Below are 22249 nucleotides of genomic sequence, written 5' to 3'. Positions count from 1 at the left end.
CCAAAACATTGGTGTGTAAAGTCAGGTGGCGAGTGAGTTCAGTACGAGTGTTAAGTGCAGCGTGCGGTAATTAAGGGTAGGCAGTGAGTCACATGTGATCTGAATTAGCAACAGGAATAATAATAGTAACTCTAGCAAGTTAGTCATTTGGAATCATTTTATTCGCATTCGATGCCAAATATTGTAAAGATCTCTAGCTATTAGTAGTTTATTTCGTTATATACAATCACACTTAATTGCGTTGGGTTTGGTTAGTGGGGATGTAGGCTTGGGGCTAGCAGACAATTGTGTTATAAGCAGCAATTTAGTGTAGGTGTATTTGCTTACACACTCATGTCGGCGCAGGTGGCAGAGACTTTGAGAGTGTGATTAGCTCCAGGCTATTCCCCAAGGTTCATGACACAGTCACAACAGCACAGCAAGAATATGTATCTCTCCCTTACAACTTCGTTGTCTTTCAGACTCTGATTGTCTGTCTGTAAGCTCTCTCTTCACACAGCATTTTCTACACATCGTACACGCGTGTGTTCGCTTTTGTGTACACGCGTATGTATTTCCGTGCACTCACCTCGAATGTAACCACCCCATTGATGTTGTCGGTGCCGCTGACAGGCAGGGTTCCAGAAATCTGGTCATAGACGCCTCGGATGTTTCGGCCAGTGTCGTGTTGTACAGGAAGTAGCCAGTTGTTGCTTCTTAGAGCAGAGTTATAGAACCTGTGTTTCCATTCCAGACACACGTTTCTTGAGATGTCTGTTTGCCATCTGTAGTGGGACCTGAGGCGCCGTCAGTAGAGCATGTCACATGCACGTTACAAACGTTTGTTCGTGCAGTCAGCGTTTATACATATATATGTTTACGTGTAATATTCTAAAAGAAAATCGTTTGCTATTGTCTGGCTTTTATTGCTACCACACCATAATGAAAATTATTATTTTTTTAAATACGTATTTCAATAGCCAGCTGAATAGTGAACATAACATCAGTGAAACGAAATGTTGCAACGCGAGTGGAAATAAAAGCGAGGTATGGTATAAAGTGGTACACATCTAAATAAAACTTAGGGTTACTTGACCTGGGGTCAGCGGACACGACTAGCACGGTTGCAGAATCAAGAAGCATCACAGAAGACGAGTTATCGAACATGACCAGGCGGCGCGCGTAGGCGACGTTCCCGGCGAGATCGTGGACCTCCAGGATGATGGCGTACAGCTGGGGCCTGTCTCCTGGAAGGGACAGCTCTACCTCATAGGGGCCCCCTGCCGACACCAAGTCAGCCTCCCACTCCTTGGTCAAGTTAGGCGCAGCTTCCTCCTTAAAGACGGAGACGATGAAACATTTGTTTGTAGCTGTCCTCTTTTTGTATTCCGCACAACATGCAGAGCATTATTTGGCAGCAAGAAATGACATGAGGGCATTCTTCGCTGATGTGCTTTACACTGGAGACTATTTCGGTAAATGGAATATTTGTGCAGCAGTTGTGTATGTACACATTAAAATGAATCAGAAAACGAGGTAGCATCTGGCAACTGACAATACCCAAACAAGCCAAATCAGATGCTGGTTTACACTAGAGTACAACTTCCCATGTCAAATAGCCTGATCAGTTACATTGGTTGCAGTAAGTTTGAGTTTATTGTGACAAATTAGTGTTTGCATCAGCCGTGATGTGTTGTGCAAACTGATTACTGTGTTCACACCACAATGGTCATGCTTAATGTGCTAGGCTGTTCACACCTGTACAGTTAGAGTCGTGAGGTTTACGTTGACAGCGTGAACCTCTAACCGGTAATGGTCGATGTGGGTAGCAGGCAGCTTGGCAGACCCGTCAGCTTGACCTTGAGGGGCGGGATCCAGCCACCCGTTTACAGACACCCGGATACTAGGAGTGCGGGTCAGGCGTGAGGAGAGGTTAAGTGGCTTGCTGTCGCAACTTCCGGGTATGTCAGAGCAGTGCACCGGTCTGGTCTCATCGTACAAGAAGCAGACTTTCTTCCTCTTTGATTGTTGCTGATAGGTTACCTGGTTCTGTCTTACTCTATTGTCGTCTGCCACTGTGTAATAGCCACCGGATAATGCCTCCACTTCAACACAGAATCTGCCAACACAATCTGTGATAAATACTCCTAGAGATTGGGTATTGCCATCCTACTTAATGGACGTATTTCATGAAGTAATTATTTATTTTTGATGATGTTGTGGTCTTGTTGCATGATCATTATTTTGTGATCTTATTTCGTATGTAAGCAATTCACGTAATTAGAAGGGCTAATGTGGGCCCCGCGACTGAATTAATCCAAGAGCTTAGTGGTTGACATCTTCGGAGCAGAAAATAATTGGGAGGGGACAAGCGAGTTTTGTTGTTTAACATGAAAAGTAAGCTAAACTCCATTACTAATAGGTACCTTTCTCCATCCAGCAAGTCAACAACAGGAATGGTAACTGTAGCTTCACAGTCCAACAGAGCGCCACCTACCACAGGTTTCCACGTGCTGACGTTGGCACGGCAGTAGGGGGTCGTGTCGAGAATGGTGGTGTTCAATGTTGTTTCCGATCCTAAAATATGTACAAAATTTATAACCTTATTGAGAGAGACACATATAAATAGAAAAACAAAACAAAGGAATAATGAGAGCCAAACACTAGAGCATCCATATTTATTTAAACTTTGGCCCCGAGATTAACGCCTCACTCCCAAACGATCATAGTTTCACTTCACGGCCTTAACCCCCTCATCATTGCAGGCGACCCTGACAGAGCTATCCTTAGTATACAAACATTTTAGCCTTACAGAAAAGCATTCAGCAGCTTCTACCACTAGAAGCACGAAGCGCTAACACCGTTTATCACAAGCAATCGCTCACCGTTGAGGAATGATTTTATCATTCTGACTCTGGCACCGACAACCCCTACTTGGAATTCTGTCACATAATGTGGCCACGGGTGACTGAGGTTGACATTGAGCATGGCAGTTATGGCAAAGTAAAGTTTATCAGGCTGTGAGTTTATCCACTCATCCCTCTGGTTGTCGCACGTCGTGATGTTGCTGGTGTAAGTAGAGTTGACGGTCACACCCTGCTTGTCCACTATCCCCATTTTACACAATAGTAGGTCTGGTGGGGTGACCACTACATAAACACAAGCAATGTTTGTTAACAGCTAGGCACGTCAGACTGAGTGAGGTATATTGCATACGACATACGCTCCGACATACGTATCAAATAGTTTTTTAAAAAAATGCTGCGGGCATGTAATCACAAACATACAAGGGCGAGCAAGCTTACACTGGCACTGCACCCCGTTGCTGATGTTAACCCTGCTAAAGCCAGGCCGGCAGGTACAGCTGGCCGCCAGGTTTCCCGGGTTACAATCTCCAGGCCAGCAGTGGTCACTGGGCCAAGAGCAGATCCCTGAAGACGGATTTGGCGAATTAACTCTCTCTATATATATACACACACACACATTTTAGGGCTAGGGTAGCAATGAGGGAAAACTGACCGCTTATAAAGGTACTCCTACCTTCCCTGCCACAGGCGAAACCATTTTAAAAAACGCCCACCAAAAGTTCCGCCTTACGGTTCAGGCTGGCAGGCAATTCCATAAACTTCAAAGGATCGCTTGCCAAGGGGAAATAGAGAATTTTGATTTTCAGCCAAAATGTCAACTCACGTGATGTAAAGTAGCTCGTATCGTGAAAAACTCCGATCTCGAAACTAATTTCTTCATTTAAAACAATTGAAATCCAATTAATCCGCTCGACAAACAAACAAACACACACACACACATCAATATAAAATTAATTAGCGTGTTATTTTAAGCAAAATATGTAATTTTTGTAACAGACAGTGATAAATAGTGAACTGTACCTTACTGACCCATTCAATAAAATATTGCAGTGTGACCCAGGCTTTGTTAAAAAAAAAGTCTATAAACACTGGAAACTGAGGGAGATGAGTTTATGGTCTGTGCTTGCCCTAAATTCGTACTCGCACATTCAGCTTCCTGTGCCCAAAGTGTCTTATTTCTCTTATACCTGCTTATTTCCATGAACATTTTAATTAAACAAATATACGTATTCTGGGACATAAAGTAATCGGTAAGACGCTTGTCGTGATTTTCTAATTAAGTTCCATAAGTTCTATTCAAGTCAATTACATGGAGCCGGGTGTGCATAAAGGAAAGAAGATAGTATTACAAAAGTGTTACAGTCAGTGTGTTTTGTTAAGAATACTTACTCTGACAACTGGGAAAAGACGAGTTCCAAGAGGTGCCTGAACACTGTATGATGGGACTTCCGCGAATCTCGTAGCCCTCGTTACAGGTATGGAAACAAACCGACCCATCGACGTTCGGTTCTGCGCCATCACAGTCCCTTGTCCCGTCAGAAAAACTATTCAGTTGTGGACAGCGGTGAACTATGTCCAGAAACATGGCAGAGAAAATATGTCAATTTAAATATGCTTACTTTTTCATTGCACAATAGTGTAGTAATAATTTATGCAACGTATAACCTCCGATTGTTTTCTTGAATGCGAGATCTTTGCTTCCTACAGACAAGCACTTAACCATTATTCCAAAAGCTAAATGTCTATTGATAATAATATGTTTGGTTTCAATAGCATTTGGTTATAATCTTCTTACCTTCTTGCCTAATTGATTTCATACACTACCTACTCAGTTTTGGGAGGAGTCATGATGCATTTCGGGGATAGATAGCACTACTTTATTTGTGGAAGGACTAGAGTCATTGGTATCTACGTTACTGCTGTCATTTGACAGCTGACAATTTTAGCTTCATTTTAAACAAAATTGAGCGATTTGGTTGGAGATTTTACAAGTTGAAGATGTAAGAGCAGGCTGTGCTTTTCCACCATATTTTGCTGTTTTACATCTGTAAGGAAAGAACGCTTGCAAAGCTTGTGAAAAGCTTTATGAAGTTTAGGTGCCACGCCACACACAGGGCACTTTCTTTCAACAAATTCAAACAAGAATCACTTTGCATAGGTGCTTCCTGCCCAGAGTGACAATATAAATATATTTAACATCAATCAACAGATTCATTCAAATAAATGCCAAAAACAAATAAATCAGGCTATACTTTTTTATATTTGGCAATATTAAAGTCGTACCCTCCCGGCTTCTACCCCCAATAACGGAGGGAATTTCTTTCTGTTCCGACACTTTAATGAATTGTCGGAGGGAAGAGGTGTTAGTGTAACGGCCGCTAACTCGGCTGCTCCCGGGTGGTGGTCCTCTGTTCGGATGAAGGCACCCGGCTGGCGATGTGGTTCCAACGATGGCTCTGTGCACGGACCGCACGTGGTGCCCTACAAACATGTGATCCCCACGGTCTTCTTGTAAGAGAGGGGTATGAATACAGGGGCGCCACTCTCCCAATACTTCTCTATATCCTGACAGTGACATTAGGGTCACAATACAAAAAGGTCAGGGCCAAGATGGTTCACCAAGTTCCTTGCTGGTGATTTTGATTTCAAACACTTTTCAGTCATGGAGGCTCGCAGAGGATGATGACATCATAATGAAGGCATAGATGGAATCAGATACACGTGACACGACACGAGAGATTGCAGACACACTGAATATTCATCATTGAAATGTTTACGACCACGTGGATAGGCAGGCTCGATATTAGGGTTACCTCATGAACTGAAAGACGTTCAGCTGACGGCGCGTATAAACATCTGTAATATGCTCATGACACGTGAAGAAAGTGATCTTTTATCTGGTCACTGATAACTGGCGATGAGCAGTGGATTTTTACAACAATTTGGTGCGCAGATGGCTTTTGTCCCAACCTGATGATTCGCTTCAAACGATATCGAAAGCAGACATTCCTCAAAGGAAAGTTATGCTCTCAGTGCGATGGAATTAAAGGTGCCATGTTTTCTCGAGCTTCTACCAGGGAACCGAACAATCAATTGAACTGTGTACTGTCCACATTTGGACAGTTTGAACGAATCCGTCATATAGAAACTCCAGCGATCTCAAAGTAGTCGTGTTCCATCACGACAGCGTGAGGCCACACAAGTTTGATCTCCCATCAAACAGTTTTGGAACTTGGATAAGATGTGTTGCCACACCCTCCATATTCGCATAGCCTTGCGGTTTCGGACTTCAGTTTGTGTCGCTCTCTTCCAAGCTCCCTTTGTGGTATAAACTTCAGTTCAGATGAGGTTGTAAATCAGCGGCTTGATAAGTTTTTCGCCGATAAAGACACGTCCTTATATGAACGTGGAATTATGAAGATTGTCGAACAAAAGGACAATATATCATTAATATTGATCTTTGTTCTTTATATAAATAAACGCCCTTAGAAAAACAGAGAAAAGAAGAGTTTGAATAGAAATGTTTCAGCGCTGTATCCGCTGAAGAGTGCAATGCTTAAATCAACATTTGTAGTCCAGATATAACTATGTTCCCTAGCATCACTTTGCTTTTCTTTTCGCAGGTTTAAATGAGATTACACGCTTTATTATAATCATTATAACTTTTGTATGTCATGCTTATGACTTCTGTGATGTATTGTTTTAAGACACTGTAAGTGAAGTCATATCTGCAGACTTCTGTGAGTGAGAAAGGTTGAGCTCTTTCTGTGCATGGTTTTGACATGTATCTCGAGGCTACCAGTGGGCTTTTCATTAGGAGAACTAGCATCTTGCATTGAGCCCAGTCAGCGGGAAAAAACTACAGTTTGCAGATTTTAAACACTGATGGACACTATGATAAGTTTTACCTTGTACGTGTATTGTGAAAGAACAGGTGTAGCGGTCGGTTGAGCTGAAGACCCACCAGCCGCTCTTTTCATAAGTCTCGTAGCTAATAGTCCTGCTTCCTTCCGGAAAGCACTCGCCGCTATTTCCGCCATAAGGACCGCCTCTGTACAAAGTCGGGCTGTAAGCTTTACATTTATTTCATTAAAAAGTCTTCTGAAAATTTAGCAAAAAACTGACTTTCAACTTTTAAATTTTAAATGGCTATCCGGATTAGCTTGGGTTGTCTTGGCCGCTAACTCTTTAAGCTGTGGTTGCATCGTTAGATTGTTGATTCATTTGTCAAACTTATTCAGGCGCGGGGTCGGGGAAGCCAACACAAACACGTGTGTCCAACACGTGAAACGCGTGTAGTCGTGATACCCAGTCCCTAACTTATTGGCAGTTTGAGTGCACGACCTTTGGAGTAAAGCCGCCAAGTGATTTTGCTCTCGCTCCCTGTTGTATCATTTTATTTGGTATAAATAAAGTAATGCATGGTTTTCTTGTACTCCCTAGAGAAATTTCGTGTGCTACAGATGCCACAGTAGCAAATACTTCATGTATGAAAGCTACGCAACATTTGACATCTCTAGTAATATTATATTATACTTAGGGGGCGTTGATTTGCCGGGACCTACAGAAAGATCGCGAAAAGTGTGCTCTGCAGTGACTGGTTATAGGGCCCTCAGTGCTAATCGGTTTGGACATACAGAAGTATCAAAGAGGCTTCTTCTCTGCGAATGGTATATATAATATATAAGGACCAAGCTGAGACAGAACGAGAGATATGGGGAGCTAGGCAATGTAGTTTGTCTCTACTGCAGTGAATGACCCTGGGTTTACAACTCATCTGTGACACCTGCTTGTAAATTCAGTCGTTGTAGGTTTTCACCTGGTACTCTGATTTCCTCCCCAAACCTACCTTACCCTTCCGAGTGCATTTAAAAAAAAATCTTAGTCTGGTGATTGGGGTTACTTGAGGGTTGACATCCTAGAAATGCGATCTTGGGTTTCGTCAGGGGTACGATTTGTGTTCTGTCTTGTGTCTATGTTCTTGGATTTGTGTTTTATCTCGACTAGCGGTTTACTAAGCCTCACCATAGTGAAAGGGACCCACACAAGCGTGAAGAGGTATGAAACCATCATAAATCCTTGCTACTCCACAAAGCTATTTTTCTTCTCGCCGATTCTCCATTTAAAACTGAATTTCGCATTTAATAAGTATAGTTAGGTTTTACTTTGCATATATTTAAATTATATTTTGCATCATTTAAATACGAAATACTACTGTTGTTTTGATAGAACTGTAGAAGTACGCAAGCAATTTGTTATGAACAGAAAAGATTTAGTGGAAAGGAAATGGTAAGTTTAGCAGGAGGAATTTGATATCCTCTGGGGCACATCGTCTACTACACGCGCTCCCATAAAGGAAAAAAAAATACAGGTGCCCATTTTCCTTTGGCCAATGTTTTATATATATATAAGAAATTTTGGACCACGTCAAAAGACTTACCAATCAGATCTTCTGTGCTAATTTGTTATTAGTATCTTGTACCAACACTCATCTTGAGACATTTTACAACTAAGGGTTGCTAAAAAAAACTTTTTACATATTGTGTTTGCCAAAGAAACAAAAATATCAGGGAAAAATCATTCAGCGCGAAGAAGGTAAAAGAGTAGAACACGGGAAGATTGTGGATTTAACCCTGCTTACGTGCTTCCCCCAGGAGTCGACCACGTGGCCACGGCACACAGTGCTTTTGGTGGTGCCGTCAAGTACAGGTCGCTTGGGCAGGTGATGCCTCTCTTCACTCTGCTAGTGATACCTGTTACATACCATATGAGGAATTTTAACATTTTTCAGTCTAAATCTTATGTTTGTTAGCGATCCACACAGCAGTTCCTCCAGAAATATTTTCAATACGCAAAAATACTAAATATAAAAATAAAAAGTACATCATTTATATAGCTAGATCACAACACCAGATAACCACTAGGTTTATCCTTGCGCTTCTTGTAGTAAGCTGAAGTGTTCATTACGAAAAGACTTTTGCTTTACTTTACATTAGGGTTTATGTTGCCTAGAAAGAAATGTAGTACAGGTTCCATCCTGTTATGGGACTTTTCCCTGTTCTTTCTCTTTACGCAGTCAAACCTGAGGTTCGGCTCCATACACATTTGACAGAGTCGCCAGTCCTGTTTCATCGTCGTCGTCAGTTACCAGTTGATGAAGGCTATGATGGTTATTCAGTACTGGCATTGGTCAAAAGATGAACATGCGCAGTGGCTTTCGTGGTTTGTGAGTTGGGTTTTGTGCCGTTGTCTGCAGGTCCTGCATGAGGACCAGCCCACTCCTCTAAGTTTGCGTCAGTTTTTCCTCTTTCCACCTCGGCGTCGATCTCTCTCTTCAAAGTACCCCAAAAGATAGTAGACAGGCTGTCATGTCGGGTCACATGGCCAAACCTCTTAGAGGGGTTCCTGGTGTTTTATGAGAGTGGCGACCACTATCCTCACAAACGTTCTATGTAGCTCTCAAATGCCTGGCTTCTCCTCTCTGTATCGGTAAGCAAAGTCCACAGCCCAAACAAAAGTTGATTTCATTGCACATGAGCATATGACAACTCCTCAGAGGACAAATGTTAGCGGTTATCTTGATGCTTCTTGTAGTAATCTAGAAGGACTTACAAATAGAGTAGATGAACGGATGACTCCGACGGCAAGAATTGTCTCTTCGTTTGCTGTTTTGAGACATGGACGTTGTTTCCCCCAGAAGCCTTCTGCCACACATTGTTCTAGTTTGTCTATTCTGGAAAGACGATGCTTTAAATTTTCTATACTGAAAACACAATGATGTTTTAGCTTCTGTACAGGCTGTCTGATATTCTCATTTGTCTTTGATTGTCACATGGTGTACTCACTGTCCCGGCAACACCCTTTCTGTCTATCCTGCTAAACATTACTACTGTCTTACTTGTCTTCTCTGGCCACCTTTGTTACCGTTGAGCGGCCCGGTGGCGCATCGGTTAGCGCTGTTAGCGCCTGTCACCAATACAGTGAAGGTTGGCTGCCCTGAGTTCATTTCTCGTCTCGGGCACGCTGTTCTTTCTCTGCACGTGGCATCTGTTTACAGGGCTGGCTGCTTGCCGTAATATAGCCTTAGCTGCTGACACGGCGTAAAACACCAAATCCCCCCCCCCCTTTGTTACCGTTGGCTACCTAACTCACAATGATCGCAAAGAACTGAATTTCTTTTAACCTTGTCATATTCTGTCATATTAGATTATTAATCCAATTTTTAAAAATGAAACCAGTATATCCAGAAGCAATGGACGTGAACTTAACATTTCGGAATATTTTACAAACAATTAACATTAATTTCAGTAGTACAGAATGTTTCCAAAAGTGAAGACAGGACTATACCTCTGCATAAAAGACGGTGAAGTTTTGTCCACAGACTAGCCAACAGGTTGGTCTCATTCGACCGGACAATGTAATAGGAATCGTCAGTAAAGTCCTGCAGTATGGCATCATCGGTCTCCTGGCCTATGCCGACCGCTATGAACCGGACACCTTGTGACTTGAGAAGTCTGGTCTGATGAAGATGACAACATTATGTTCTGAGTAGCAGTCTTGTCAACTCACTTTTCTTAAAAAGCAAAGCTGCTTTTAAACGCTTTCTGCTGTAAGAGATCCTAGTCTACCAGCAAACGATACTGATTATTTCCACCAAATAAAATGACTAATCAGCACATAACACAAACATTGAGCAACTACAGACACATACTTCCCGATATTCAAAAGACTAAATACAAAAAGTCATTCGTTCACTGACCAGTTCGAGATGACAGCTATGCTATCACCATGGTGCTTATTGGTTTATATGCGCTGGTTGTTATTCCGGCCTCGTCGAAACAGTTTTATATTGCATTTGCCTTTTTAATCCTATTTACACACCCACACACACACACACACGAACATACGTGCACCAAACAATAAACTTCTCCAGAGGTGTTGGTGTACCTGGGTGATGGTCAAAGAAAAGGGAAAGTTTGTGTGCGTAAACAGGACAATGACTTTTGATGCCCCGGGTCTGTGGTTCGCAAAGAGCTGGGTCCTTGTCATATTCAGGGCTGCCGCCAGGTGTACGTCGGTGGTGGGACCTCTGTAAAATAGGGATGCTCATGAGTGTGCTTACATATATATCTTCTACACATTGTAAAATAGAGATGACACCAAAAGGTACTGATCACAAACAAGTCTGTTGCATCCCCCAGTATTATTAAAGGTCTGTTAGGGATACAGTTGTTTATGTTAACTTGGTAAAGCTCGCCAAAATACTAATTTCCCTAAACTTGAAGGAGTTTTGAAGATATGTGCCTAAACAAACTTGTGAATGTACAGAAGAAAGATCAACAGAAGTCAGGATTGTACATGGATACGTTTATGTTAGCTAGGCCTAAAAACAACTGGAGAAAATATACTGCTTAAAACATTGTACAGGCCCTCTTTATATTTTCGTACATTTTTACTAACAATTTTTGTACCAACAGTGAAGAAATCCTTCAAAATCTTTTATTAGTGACTTTGTTGTGTGGGAGAGCATTCTCACAATCCCCCTGTGTGTGGAGTGTGATCGCTGAAGTGATGGGACCAGGCACCGTTCTTCGGGACGACCCTTGACCGCACAGAGCCAGTGTCACCATGACTTCCTGCAGCAGCACCGTCAGCTGCATGCACTAGCCAGCCTGTCCTTCAGGTCTGAATCCCAGTGAACAGATGTCGTGAGCCAGCGACAGAGCCAACTACACCTAACAGTTGACCTCAATCAGCTGTAGCAGTTTCTTCAGAAGAGTAGCAGACAATTCCTCTAAGGACTCTGACAACATTGGTTCACAGCGGTGCCTTGCCTGCATTCAGTCCAATGGTGGACACACAAACATCTCTGATATCACGTTTGGAATTTTGAAGACAAGGACCATATGAGTCCAAGCTCAAGTGTTTGTTGTTAAAAATGATTTGATTCAACGAAATTGGATGTTAAAAATAAAGAGATGCTTTGATTCAGTGGTACTGTCTGCGTGTTTATTGGCATAAAACGGTATTTGCCTTACATTGTTTTGATCAGTATGTGTTAATTAAACGTATCTCTATACAAACGTGACGTCATAACACCTCTTTCTGTGCATCTTGGTGCACTGACCTTTACTCAGTCACAAGAAAACAAATTTGCAACTGCTAGACCTTTGACTTCCTCGGTAATTATCTAAATTATAACTTTAGGCCGTAGTCAAAGTGAGAGCTTTTAGCATATCTAATGAAGCGTTGTCTAATCAGCGAGTCGAGATATATGACATCACGGAAAGTGAGGCCTTCACCTCTTTACCAGCCCCACGTGAGAACTGTTATGTTGTGAGAGTTTTATCTCGAGGTAGGTAGGAACAGAACAGTTTGTGAGATTAGTATTTTGTTCATGAACTAAACCCTCTCGTTAAAAATAATTTTGCCTTTAATGCTAATTCATTGTTTTATAAAGTTAGTTTTAGAGCCATTGATAGGATTAAGAAAATTATTCCTTGTTGCTCCCTTGAGGAGCAGAGGGCCTAATTTTTTTTAATATGGTTAGAATACATGACAAGAACATCAATTATGATAACAGTCGGGGAAAATGAATGCAAATCTGCACAGCAACATTATTTCTCTTATGACAAAAATGTATAAACAAATCAAAGAGGTAGACTTGAAGGAAACACCTACGGCATTTCGCTCCTACATGAGGGACAGCAGGTGGCTGTTTCTTTTTTTATCCCTTCTACATCTCGTGACTGGAAGCTGTCCCAGTCAAAGCAAACGAGAGGCCTCCTGCAGTAACATAGGCCAGAGAACCGCATTTTGCTTTGGTTCAGTTCCTTTTTCTGCAAAAGAAATCATATTGATTAATATGTGGCTACCAATTGATAATTTGGTCACTGAGATAACGTCTGTAAATGAAAGCGTGTATTTTTAGAAAAGTCGGACAGTATCACGAACCAAAATGCCTGTTTTGAGGACACCTTTTCATTATCACGTCTGCTGTATCTGTCTACCTTGGATAAAGTGCTTGACAGATAAACCCATTTAGTTGTTTGACTAAGCTGTCTTTAAGTGGGCAGTGGGGCTACCACCCTCAACATAACGCCTCGCCAGGTGGCGGGTAGGAGAAACCATTCCTGTGATCCCTGACACCAGCCGCATGATAAGCCTCGGCTCACAGATTACACACCATGAGCTCATGGCACTAAGAAAATGATGTTGAATCTGTAAATCAGAAGAGAATAGGAGAGAAAAGCAAATACAGACGCACACGATTTCATGACAAAAGACATCACTCTTTAGGACGTGAAGAATACAAACAACTGAGGAAGTAGAAATCCATAGCTAGGAGATCACATAGAGATTATACAATACCGGGGGATGGTGCTCTCAACAACTGATAGAAATCTTAATATAAGCTGGAAAGTAATCCAGGTAATCAAGTGTTGGAAGAAGGTCAGGCTGTGTATGCAAGACTAAAGAGAACATTATCAACCAATCAGCCAGCGCTTGAAGTCGCATCTGGATGCAGAGAGCATAGTCGTTCCAGAACAAACAGGCTTCCTGAAGTTATTATATTGACACAGATCAGCAGGTATTTACCTTGTTGATCATATAAGGTTCGTATTAGAGCTCCTGAACCCATTTTCCTTGCGTTCGGAAAACTAATGGGTTGAAGTGTTTCAAGAAAACAGAGTTTTGCCAAACCCCATGTGGCTCCATCTTAACGAAGTGCAAATTCGAAAGACAATAAAATACTTTTAGTCTTTGTACTTTTGCTGATAATTTTTCTGTTTTTATTTTTTTTAATTGGTAGATGTTGTCTGCACGCTTTCATGGTTCAAACATCAATTCTTTTGAATATGCCTCCTGTTTCCTGTTCTAGTTTCTGATATGCGTGCCCTATTCACAATCAACCATTTATATACACAGGGGTGCCCAACCTTAAATTGCCTGAGGGCCTTCCTGGACATGACATAAAATCTCGCGTGCCACAACATGGCGGTTTTGCCGGAATCGTGACATTAAAAATGAAATTATGTTGTGTCTGGTTAAAATAAGTGGGCCGGATGTGGCCCACGGGCCGTAGGTTAGACAGGGAGCGAAGATATAGTGAGGAAGCATTGGTAGCATCACGTTTCGAAGGGACGTAACTTTTCTTAACAAGTACGGACAAAAAAGGAGTGCAGCCTCTCTATATCTACGCTCTCTGGGTTGAACAACTGTGATTTACAGCTCATTACCCACACAACCGCTAGGCTCTAAAACTCTTCACCGAATTTCGAATTTCAATCCTTGGAATACTTTAGTTATATGTTTCCATATGCTAACCGACTACATGACTGAGGAGAGCAGGAACTTCAAGACTAAGAGAATGATGAGAGCTCACCTTGGTGTTTATTACGAGGTCATTCACGATGCTTCTCATTAAATCCTCTTCTCCTGCACCGTCGACAATGAAGACGATGTCGGCAACAGGGCTTCCATAGCTGCACTTTGTGGGTCTGAAGATTAAGGACGTTTAACCTTTCAATCATTTCTTAGCTTTCGACATTAATTCTTCCTAATTTTTTTAATGCGTTTTATGCCTAACGGTGTCTGATCTGGGAACGGCTAAGTTGCTGACGGAAAAGTGAGTTAATGTGTGATTATGAGTGTTACTGTATAGGTAAGTGAGTGGTGAGTTCTACCTCTGAGGGGACATGATAAGTGGGACCTGAAACTTCGTTCTGTGAAATCTCAATGATAGAATTAAGAATGCCATAAGTGTTAATAGTAAGTGTTGGCATTACAACGTTTACGACAGAAGGTGGATAATACACATCAGAACTACTCGGCGACAATACTGTGATTACCCGAACCAGCTGTGTCAGCTCGGTGATTCGATGGATTACCCGTGCTAGGCGATGAGTACAATGCAGAGGAGGGATTGAGTATAATTACAGATGACACCATATTACAGTGTAACAAAATCAAGGTTGTCGCATGACATTTTCAGGTCGTTATGGTGGGAGGTGTTTCGCTGCCTCACCTTCCCAAACCCTCTATGAAGTCAGTTCAGATGCCAATCCTCTAAGCCATCCGCTTACATCAGTATTGTAATATCTAATTAGGGATAAAAGTGTGCCAGGGAGTATAGATAGGGAAATCATGGCGAACAAAACATGACACAAGCGAGCACAAATGGTTGTATGAGACATCATGGACAATTTAGTTCTGCAATAAACTGTCAGAATGCAAGACTTAAATTTAGCGAATGGAAGATTTTCCACATCTTCCGGAAGGACGAGAAGAGGTAAGCTATATACTGTAGAGGGAACATATACCGCTGACAGTGCTTGTTCTCTCCACCCCACATCCCCTTCCACCCCATCACTTGGTCCCGCGAGCGGCAGCGCGAGACGGACGGCAACAGCAAGTGACGTAGCACTGAACTGTCCAGTATAGATGGCACGCAAAAGTCAGTGCTTGCACCTGTTTACCGAAAGGCGACTGGTCCTGCTTGGAGAAGCAGGAAAACTTTGGTCCTGAGCAAGCGAGAAGTACCATTCTGCCTTGAGGTGTCTTGGTCTGCTGGAAAGCGGCTCGCGTCTATCAACCCCTCTTTCCACACCCCAGGGAGTTAGTAAACTTGAGTTCTGAATTACCATTGAGAGAATTACTATTGGCAGCCACAGGTAATGTTTGGTATGCCTGGATGATGATGATGATGATTGATTGATGATTGATTGATTGATTGATGATGATGATGATGATGATGATGATGAGGAGGAGGAGGAGGAGGAGGAGGATAATCTGAAGTTATAACGCGCATTTTCTTCTAATCAAAATAGCTAAAATATCTACACCTAGAATGAATAAATAAGGCGAAATTGTGCCCCCCTGCCTTGGATCTGGAACTGCACTGTGTCTGGCATCAGTATCAGAGCCACCAACACTGGATGTCGACTCTGGGCATTGTCTATGAACGTTGAGATGAACCGATGCCCCCGGGCCAGACTCGTATACTGGATCATTGAGACTTGCATCAACCTGTGGTTCACTTGTCACTGGCACTTGAGAAGTAGTAAAGAAAAAGTCAGAACAGGACTCGGTTTGGGAGTGGATTGCTCTGGATCGAAGTTTCTGTACCTTCTTAGGTGACGTCTGCTGCCTTAGAAGTTGCCTCTCGGTGTTTGTGCAATATATGACCGCGGTGCACACTGCTGCTGAATGGCTGCTGGACTTCCCCAGTACTTATCACCATCTAGCTTCTGTAAAACAATATCACCTGCATGAAGTATATCAAGTGGTCGCGCCCCGTGACGTTTGTCAAAACAGTTCTTGTAACACTGCTTCGCCTTTGCATCGCTTACTGTTACAGCTGCTTTATCAAATTTCCTTGCCTTAAGGTTCTCAGGCAAAGTAGGCAATGTAGTTCTCAGTTTTCTACCACAGGCTAATTTCGTTGGTACAGTGGAACCTCGGTTAACGAACTTAATCCGTTCTGGAGAGCTGTTTGTTATCCGAAACAATTTTTTCCATAAGAAATAAAGGAAATAGATTTAATTGGTTCCCAGCCCCTGTTAACTCGCTAATATGATTGAAAGTTACGGGCTCTATAGGTATTTGTTGTAATGAGAACAGTTAAAATGCAATATAAATAGAGTTAAATAAACATAAAAACATGAACGAAAGCATTTAAACATCAGAAAACTTGCCGTTTTGACGACGTGGGTGGAAAAAGGTGTGGGGAGGAAGGGGTGGAATTACTGATTCCCCCTCCATGAGCACACGTGACATTATAAAATCGGGGTGACTTCCCTTTTCTGCAGCTTTGAGGTTAAAGGAAAAAACTTGTCCAGTGTCTGTTCCTTCTGTCTTTTTTGTAAAACTCTTCGGTAATACGACATCACATATCCGACAGACGCATGCCACCTTCATCTTTCCTTTTTCAATTCATTTGTTGGCCGCTTCCTTGTCATTACCTCACTACTATTACAGTATTACTCTTAATCTTCTTTGGAGCCATTATTGTGGATTATCTTATTAAGATAAAGCACAAAAATCACTAAATAAGAAGGATGCGCATAGATAAAGAACGACTGATCGTAACTGTGTCTCGAGCGCGAATGATGACATGCTGGTTGGTCACGTGTGGTTCACGTGGCTGTTCGTTATCCCAAATTTTGTTCGCTATCCGAGACAAACTTTTTACGAAATTTTTTGTTCTTTATCCGAAATATTCGCTATCCGAGGCGTTCGCTAACCGAGGTTCCACTGTATTAAAGGTTCCTTGTTCTGTGTAGGCTTCTTCTTCTGGCAATGTCTGCAATTTTCGACAATTTATCTAATCTTACCTTTGGTAGCTGGCCACCAAACTGCTGCTTTTGCTCTCTCTCTCTGCACTAAATGATTCCTTCATGACCTTAACTCTTTAGAAGATCATCATGAAGGGGCCCTGGCACAGCAATACTTGTTCCTCTGGTAAGGAGACCATGGTGCACACTAAGTTCTATGCGCACTGCATAGTAGTCACAAAGACTGTCCTCTACCTCTGTATTTATTTTGGCCACCCTTCATTAGTGTAGCGAATTGCTGCTTGAATCTGTCTTTTTTTGTTTCTGCTACAGTCTCTTTTAGACGCTTATGAGAAGCTGCACAAGACCATGAAATCTCTACCCTTCTCAAATACACTTTAACATCTTCTGAAAGTGTTGTAATGTCAGACTGAGCAAGCTTCTTCCCAGACACATATTCTGTGATGCTGAATCTCATGAGTCCCATCAACATGCGTTGGCATAGATGGGGGTAGCTTGCAAGTCGCGATTGATGATTAGTGGCACAATAGGTTTTTGAGCTGTCTGTAGTCGAACATTGTCTACTCCAATCAAATATCTGCTGAACTTTTCTCAAGCCCAGACTGCTGCTAGCGTTTCCTTCTCTATCTGTTTGCATTCTCTATATTTGCATTCACTAGCAGTCAAGGTTCTTGAATAGAATGCCACAACTTTGATACCCTAAGAATGCTGCTGTAGCATCACACCACCAATGCCATAGCTGCTAGCGTCTGAGCTGACAATTGTAGGCTTTGACGGATCATAGAATACGTGTTGGTACCGAAGTAAGCAGTTTCTTCACGTCTGACATGGCTTTCGCCTGCATTGAGCCCCAACTCCACTCTCTATACTCCTCCAGCAGTTGTGTCAGTGGCTGAAGTACTGTAAACAGATTAGGCAAATACCGCCCCAAGAAGATGTACTTGCCCAGCATCCTCCTCAACTCTGGTACATTAGTTGGATCTGGCATGGTGATTATTGCTTCAACCTTTCCGGGTCTGGTGAAATTTCATTCTTGCTGATTTGATGCCCAAAAAATTCAATTTCATGTTTCCTGAACTCGCATTTCTTGTAGTTGAGTTTCAGGTTAGCACTGGCAAGTGTTTTCATGACCCTCTCTAAATGTTTTTCATGAGCTTGTTCATTCTTGCAATAAACAAAGATATCATTAAAATAGAAAATTATGTTGCGTTGATCCTTCAGGATCCCCTGTGGGACCCCGGGGTATGCTTGCCTAGCAAGCATTGTAAGAATAGGGTCCCTGCCATCCAGCCAGGCATGTCGTAAGAGGCGACTAAGGTGGACACCTCACCTAGAGGTAAATAGTTGTGTAGGGCTAACAACCCCACCATGTAAAAAAAATTATTTACAGAAACTAAAACCAGAGAACTCGTCACAGATGGCGAGGAATGAAGCACGCCAGGAGACTGGACTAATGACGGACGACAGCCAAAACCCGAGAGGAGCTGGCGCCCCGACAGCGGATTTACTGAAGCCCGAGGCAAATGTTGAGGTGGGGTGCTGAACGTCCAGACCTTTGTACCAGACTGCAGGATCTCCAATAGTCAAGGAGTTTGACAACTACAACTGGACATCCTGGGAGTCAGTGAGGTCAGATGGACCGGCACGGAAAGAGGAAACTAGCGTCAGGACATACCATCTTGTTCTCAGGAAGATCAGACGCTCAGCACTCTGAAGGAGTAGCTCTACTCCTCAACAAGAAACGGAAAAAGGCACTGCTGGAATGAAGCCTTATGGACCAGGCTTTCGAGAGCAAGATTCCATTCAAAGTACACCAAGCTGACAGTGCTAGCTTGCTATGCACCAACAAATGACTCGAGGCAGAAGACAAGGATGCTTTTTTACGATCAGCTCCAGGCAGCCTCAGAAAGCGTTCCAGCCCACGACATGTTGCTCATCATCGGCGATCTCAATGCCAAGGTGGGAAGTGACAACACCTGCAGGCCAGCATGTCATGGGCAAACATGGAATCGGAACATCAATGACAACGGAGAGAGACTGGCAGACTTTTGTGAAGAAAACAATCTAACTGATGGTGGCACCACTCTTCCAACACAAAGACATCCACAAGGCACATGGACATCACCAGATGGATCACAAAGAACCAGATAGACCATGTCATCATCAACCGAAAATGGAGGAGCTCACTTCAAGATGTTAGAGCCTACAGAGGAGCAGACATTGCCAGTGACCCACACTTTGTGATAGCCCACAGTTTCTCTGAAGCTGCGTCGATCACGAGGAAAACAGGCACGTCAGCAGAGAGTGGACTCCGGCAAACCTAAAAACTCCAGCCACCGAAAGGGCCTTTGCTATGGAAGTAAAGAACAGGTTCCAGGCACTAGGAGACCAACAAGAGATGACCTTAGACGACTTCAATCGAGTCTTACAGGAATCAGGAGAGAAATACTGGGCTTTCCAACGGAAAAGAAAGAACAGTGATCAGAGAAGAGACATGGAAGAAGATAGAAGAGAGAAAGTCAGCCAAACAAGAGAATCAACAGCACAGATCTGAACGCCTGAAGGAACAACTCAGACAAAGATATACAAAACTAAACAAAGAGGTAAAGAGGATGGCAAGAACCGACAAAAGAGACCACATAGAGAAACTGGCAGATGAAGCAGAAAATGCAGCAAGTAAAATGACCTGAAGACACTGTACAAGATAAACAAACAGCTAAACAACGGGTTTAAGAACAGTGATGTGCCAGTGAAAGACGTGAACGGTAATGTCGTCGAGGGAGAGGCAGGAAAACTACAGCGCTGGAGGGAACATTTTGAGTCGGTTCTGAACAGACCAGATCCCCCTCATCTTGCAGACATCCAGCCAGCAGCTATAGACCTTGACATCTGCACAGACCCACCAAGCCTGGAAGAAGTGACAGCAGCAGTCAAGACAATGAAGAGCGGCAAAGCACCAGGGCAGATGGAATAACAGCAGAGATGTTGAAAGCAGATGTGAATGTGACAGCTCCCAAGCTGACTGAAATCTTCAGGCAAATTTGGGAATCAGGGCAGGTCCCTGTTGCGTGGAAGACAGGGCTCATCTTCAAGTTACAAGAAAGGAGATCTGGAGACTGCAATAATTGGAGGGGCATAACACTTCTTTCCTCACCAGCAAGGTCTTCAGCAAGATTGTTTTGTCAAGACTGACAGCAACTCTTGAGAAAGACCTCGACCACAGCAAGCAGGATTTCGTCCTGGGCGATCCTGCTCCGAACACATCTTCATTCTGCGACAGATTCTGGAGCAGAGCAACGAATGGAACACACCGCTGTACATCAATTTCATCGACCTGGAGAAGGCTTTTGACAGCATCCACCGCGCGAGTCCTTATGGAAGATCCTGAGCATTACGGAGTCCTGCAAAACTTGTTCAGGTCATTGCAATGCTGTACAGCGATTTCAAATCCCAGGTTCTGTGACACGGAGCTCACAGACCCCTTCAACGTCAGTACCGGGGTGAAGCAGGGCTGCATTCTGTCGCCCGTTCCTCTTCATCTGGCCATGGACTGGATCATGAAGACTTCCACCGACAGTGAGAGGAGAGGGATCAGATGGACCATGACTATGACAGCAACAACAGCGCTGGAAGACTTAGACTTTAGCTGATGACATTGCCCTGCTGTCACACCGCCACCAAGACATGCAGGAAAAAACAAAGGCCTTCTCAGAAACAGCTGGAAACCTTGGCTTGAAGGTCAGCACAAGAGAAAACGAAAAGTATGAGAGTTGAACGCCAGAGTCCAGACAGCATCAAACTAAATGGAGAAGAGATTGAGGAAGTTGACAGTTTCTCTATTCTTGGGTCCAAAATGTCAAACACCGGGGATGCGGAGGTGGAGATTCGAGCCCGACTGGCGAAAGCCAGCCAGGCCTTCGCCTCACTCAGGAGCACATGGAAGGCAAAAAACAATCAGCCAGAAGATCAAGCTGAGATCTTCAAGTCAATTGTTGATCAGCACCCTCCTTTACGGATCAGAATCTTGGAAGAATGACCAAAACCATCAGTAACAAGCTTGACGTCTTCCAAAACAGATGCCTCAGGCGCATACTTAACATCTTTTGGCAAACACCATCACAACGAAGAACTCCACCGAAGGAAGTGAAACCGAGTCCATCACCACGCAGGTTCAACGAAGGCTCGTTGGCGATGGATTGGACATGTGCTCCGCCAGCAGACAGCAGACCTCTCCAGAGTCGCCCTACGATGGACTCCAGACGCGGAAGAAAACGACGGCCGCCAAAGGAAACTTGGAGAAGAACAGTGAAAGGGAGATGAAGGAAAGGGCTGGACATGGGGTCACCTAGAGCGGGTTTCAGCCGATCGACATCGGTGGCGGACTCTGGTTGAGGCCTTATGTGCAACCTGATGCACGAAGAGGAATAGATAGATAGATAGATAGATCCTTCAGGATATTTTCCATGGTTCTCTGAAAAATCTCTAGAGCTGATAAAATACCAAAGGGTAATCTCTTGAATAAATATTTCCCACATGGAGTGATGAATGTAGCAAGTTTTGCAGAATTTGGATCAATGGAATCTGACAGAAACCTGATGTTGCATTCAGCCTGCTGTAGACTGCCGATCCATATTTACATAATTACATAATATCTACTTACTTTCTCTCCTTCTGCTATCCATTTTTCTCTGAAGAGAATCAGTGCACCCTCCATTCCTTTTTCTTGTAAACTAATGAGTTCACTTTTATTCTTTTCAAGTTCAAGAATTTCTTCTTCTTATAAACTGTCTTTCTAACTGTATGATTTTTTCCTAATACTTTTTCTTCATCTTTATTTCTTTTCTTGCTAGAATAGATCATTGTTTTCCTTCTAATTTTCATTAGCTTAGTGTCTAGAAATGTACCGAAAGTAAAATTGTACAATATGCAGACGATACAGAATTGACTTTGGAGGGTGATAGTCTTTTTGAAGAATCAATGAATACATTGAAATTGTTTGAAAAAATATCTGGTTTAGTTCTGAACACCGAAAAATCAATATGGCTGGGAAGCAAAGCGAATTCATAAAGTACTTACCCCACTTACAGATGCAATGGAACCCAGAAA

The 22249-nt window shown here is 42.9% G+C and overlaps 1 protein-coding gene across 1 annotated transcript in view; it reads right to left on the bottom strand.

Moving 5' to 3' along the window:
• LOC112567510 overlaps positions 1-22249 on the bottom strand; it is a 34045-nt gene that overhangs the window by 10717 nt on the left and 1079 nt on the right. Inside the window, exons 3-15 of the mRNA XM_025244204.1 lie at positions 14233-14347; positions 12528-12685; positions 10794-10935; positions 10194-10365; positions 8488-8599; positions 6755-6897; positions 4236-4415; positions 3285-3410; positions 2865-3128; positions 2406-2556; positions 1738-2098; positions 1076-1314; positions 569-776 (exon numbers count right to left, since the gene is read on the bottom strand). Of these exons, the coding sequence (XP_025099989.1) occupies positions 569-776; positions 1076-1314; positions 1738-2098; positions 2406-2556; positions 2865-3128; positions 3285-3410; positions 4236-4415; positions 6755-6897; positions 8488-8599; positions 10194-10365; positions 10794-10935; positions 12528-12685; positions 14233-14347 (2371 nt within the window). The remainder of the gene's footprint in view (positions 1-568; positions 777-1075; positions 1315-1737; positions 2099-2405; positions 2557-2864; positions 3129-3284; positions 3411-4235; positions 4416-6754; positions 6898-8487; positions 8600-10193; positions 10366-10793; positions 10936-12527; positions 12686-14232; positions 14348-22249) is intronic.

The sequence above is a fragment of the Pomacea canaliculata genome, linkage group LG7, assembly GCF_003073045.1.
Source record: "Pomacea canaliculata isolate SZHN2017 linkage group LG7, ASM307304v1, whole genome shotgun sequence".
Taxonomy (NCBI): domain Eukaryota; kingdom Metazoa; phylum Mollusca; class Gastropoda; order Architaenioglossa; family Ampullariidae; genus Pomacea; species Pomacea canaliculata.
This window is presented reverse-complemented; position numbering and strand designations above follow the sequence as displayed.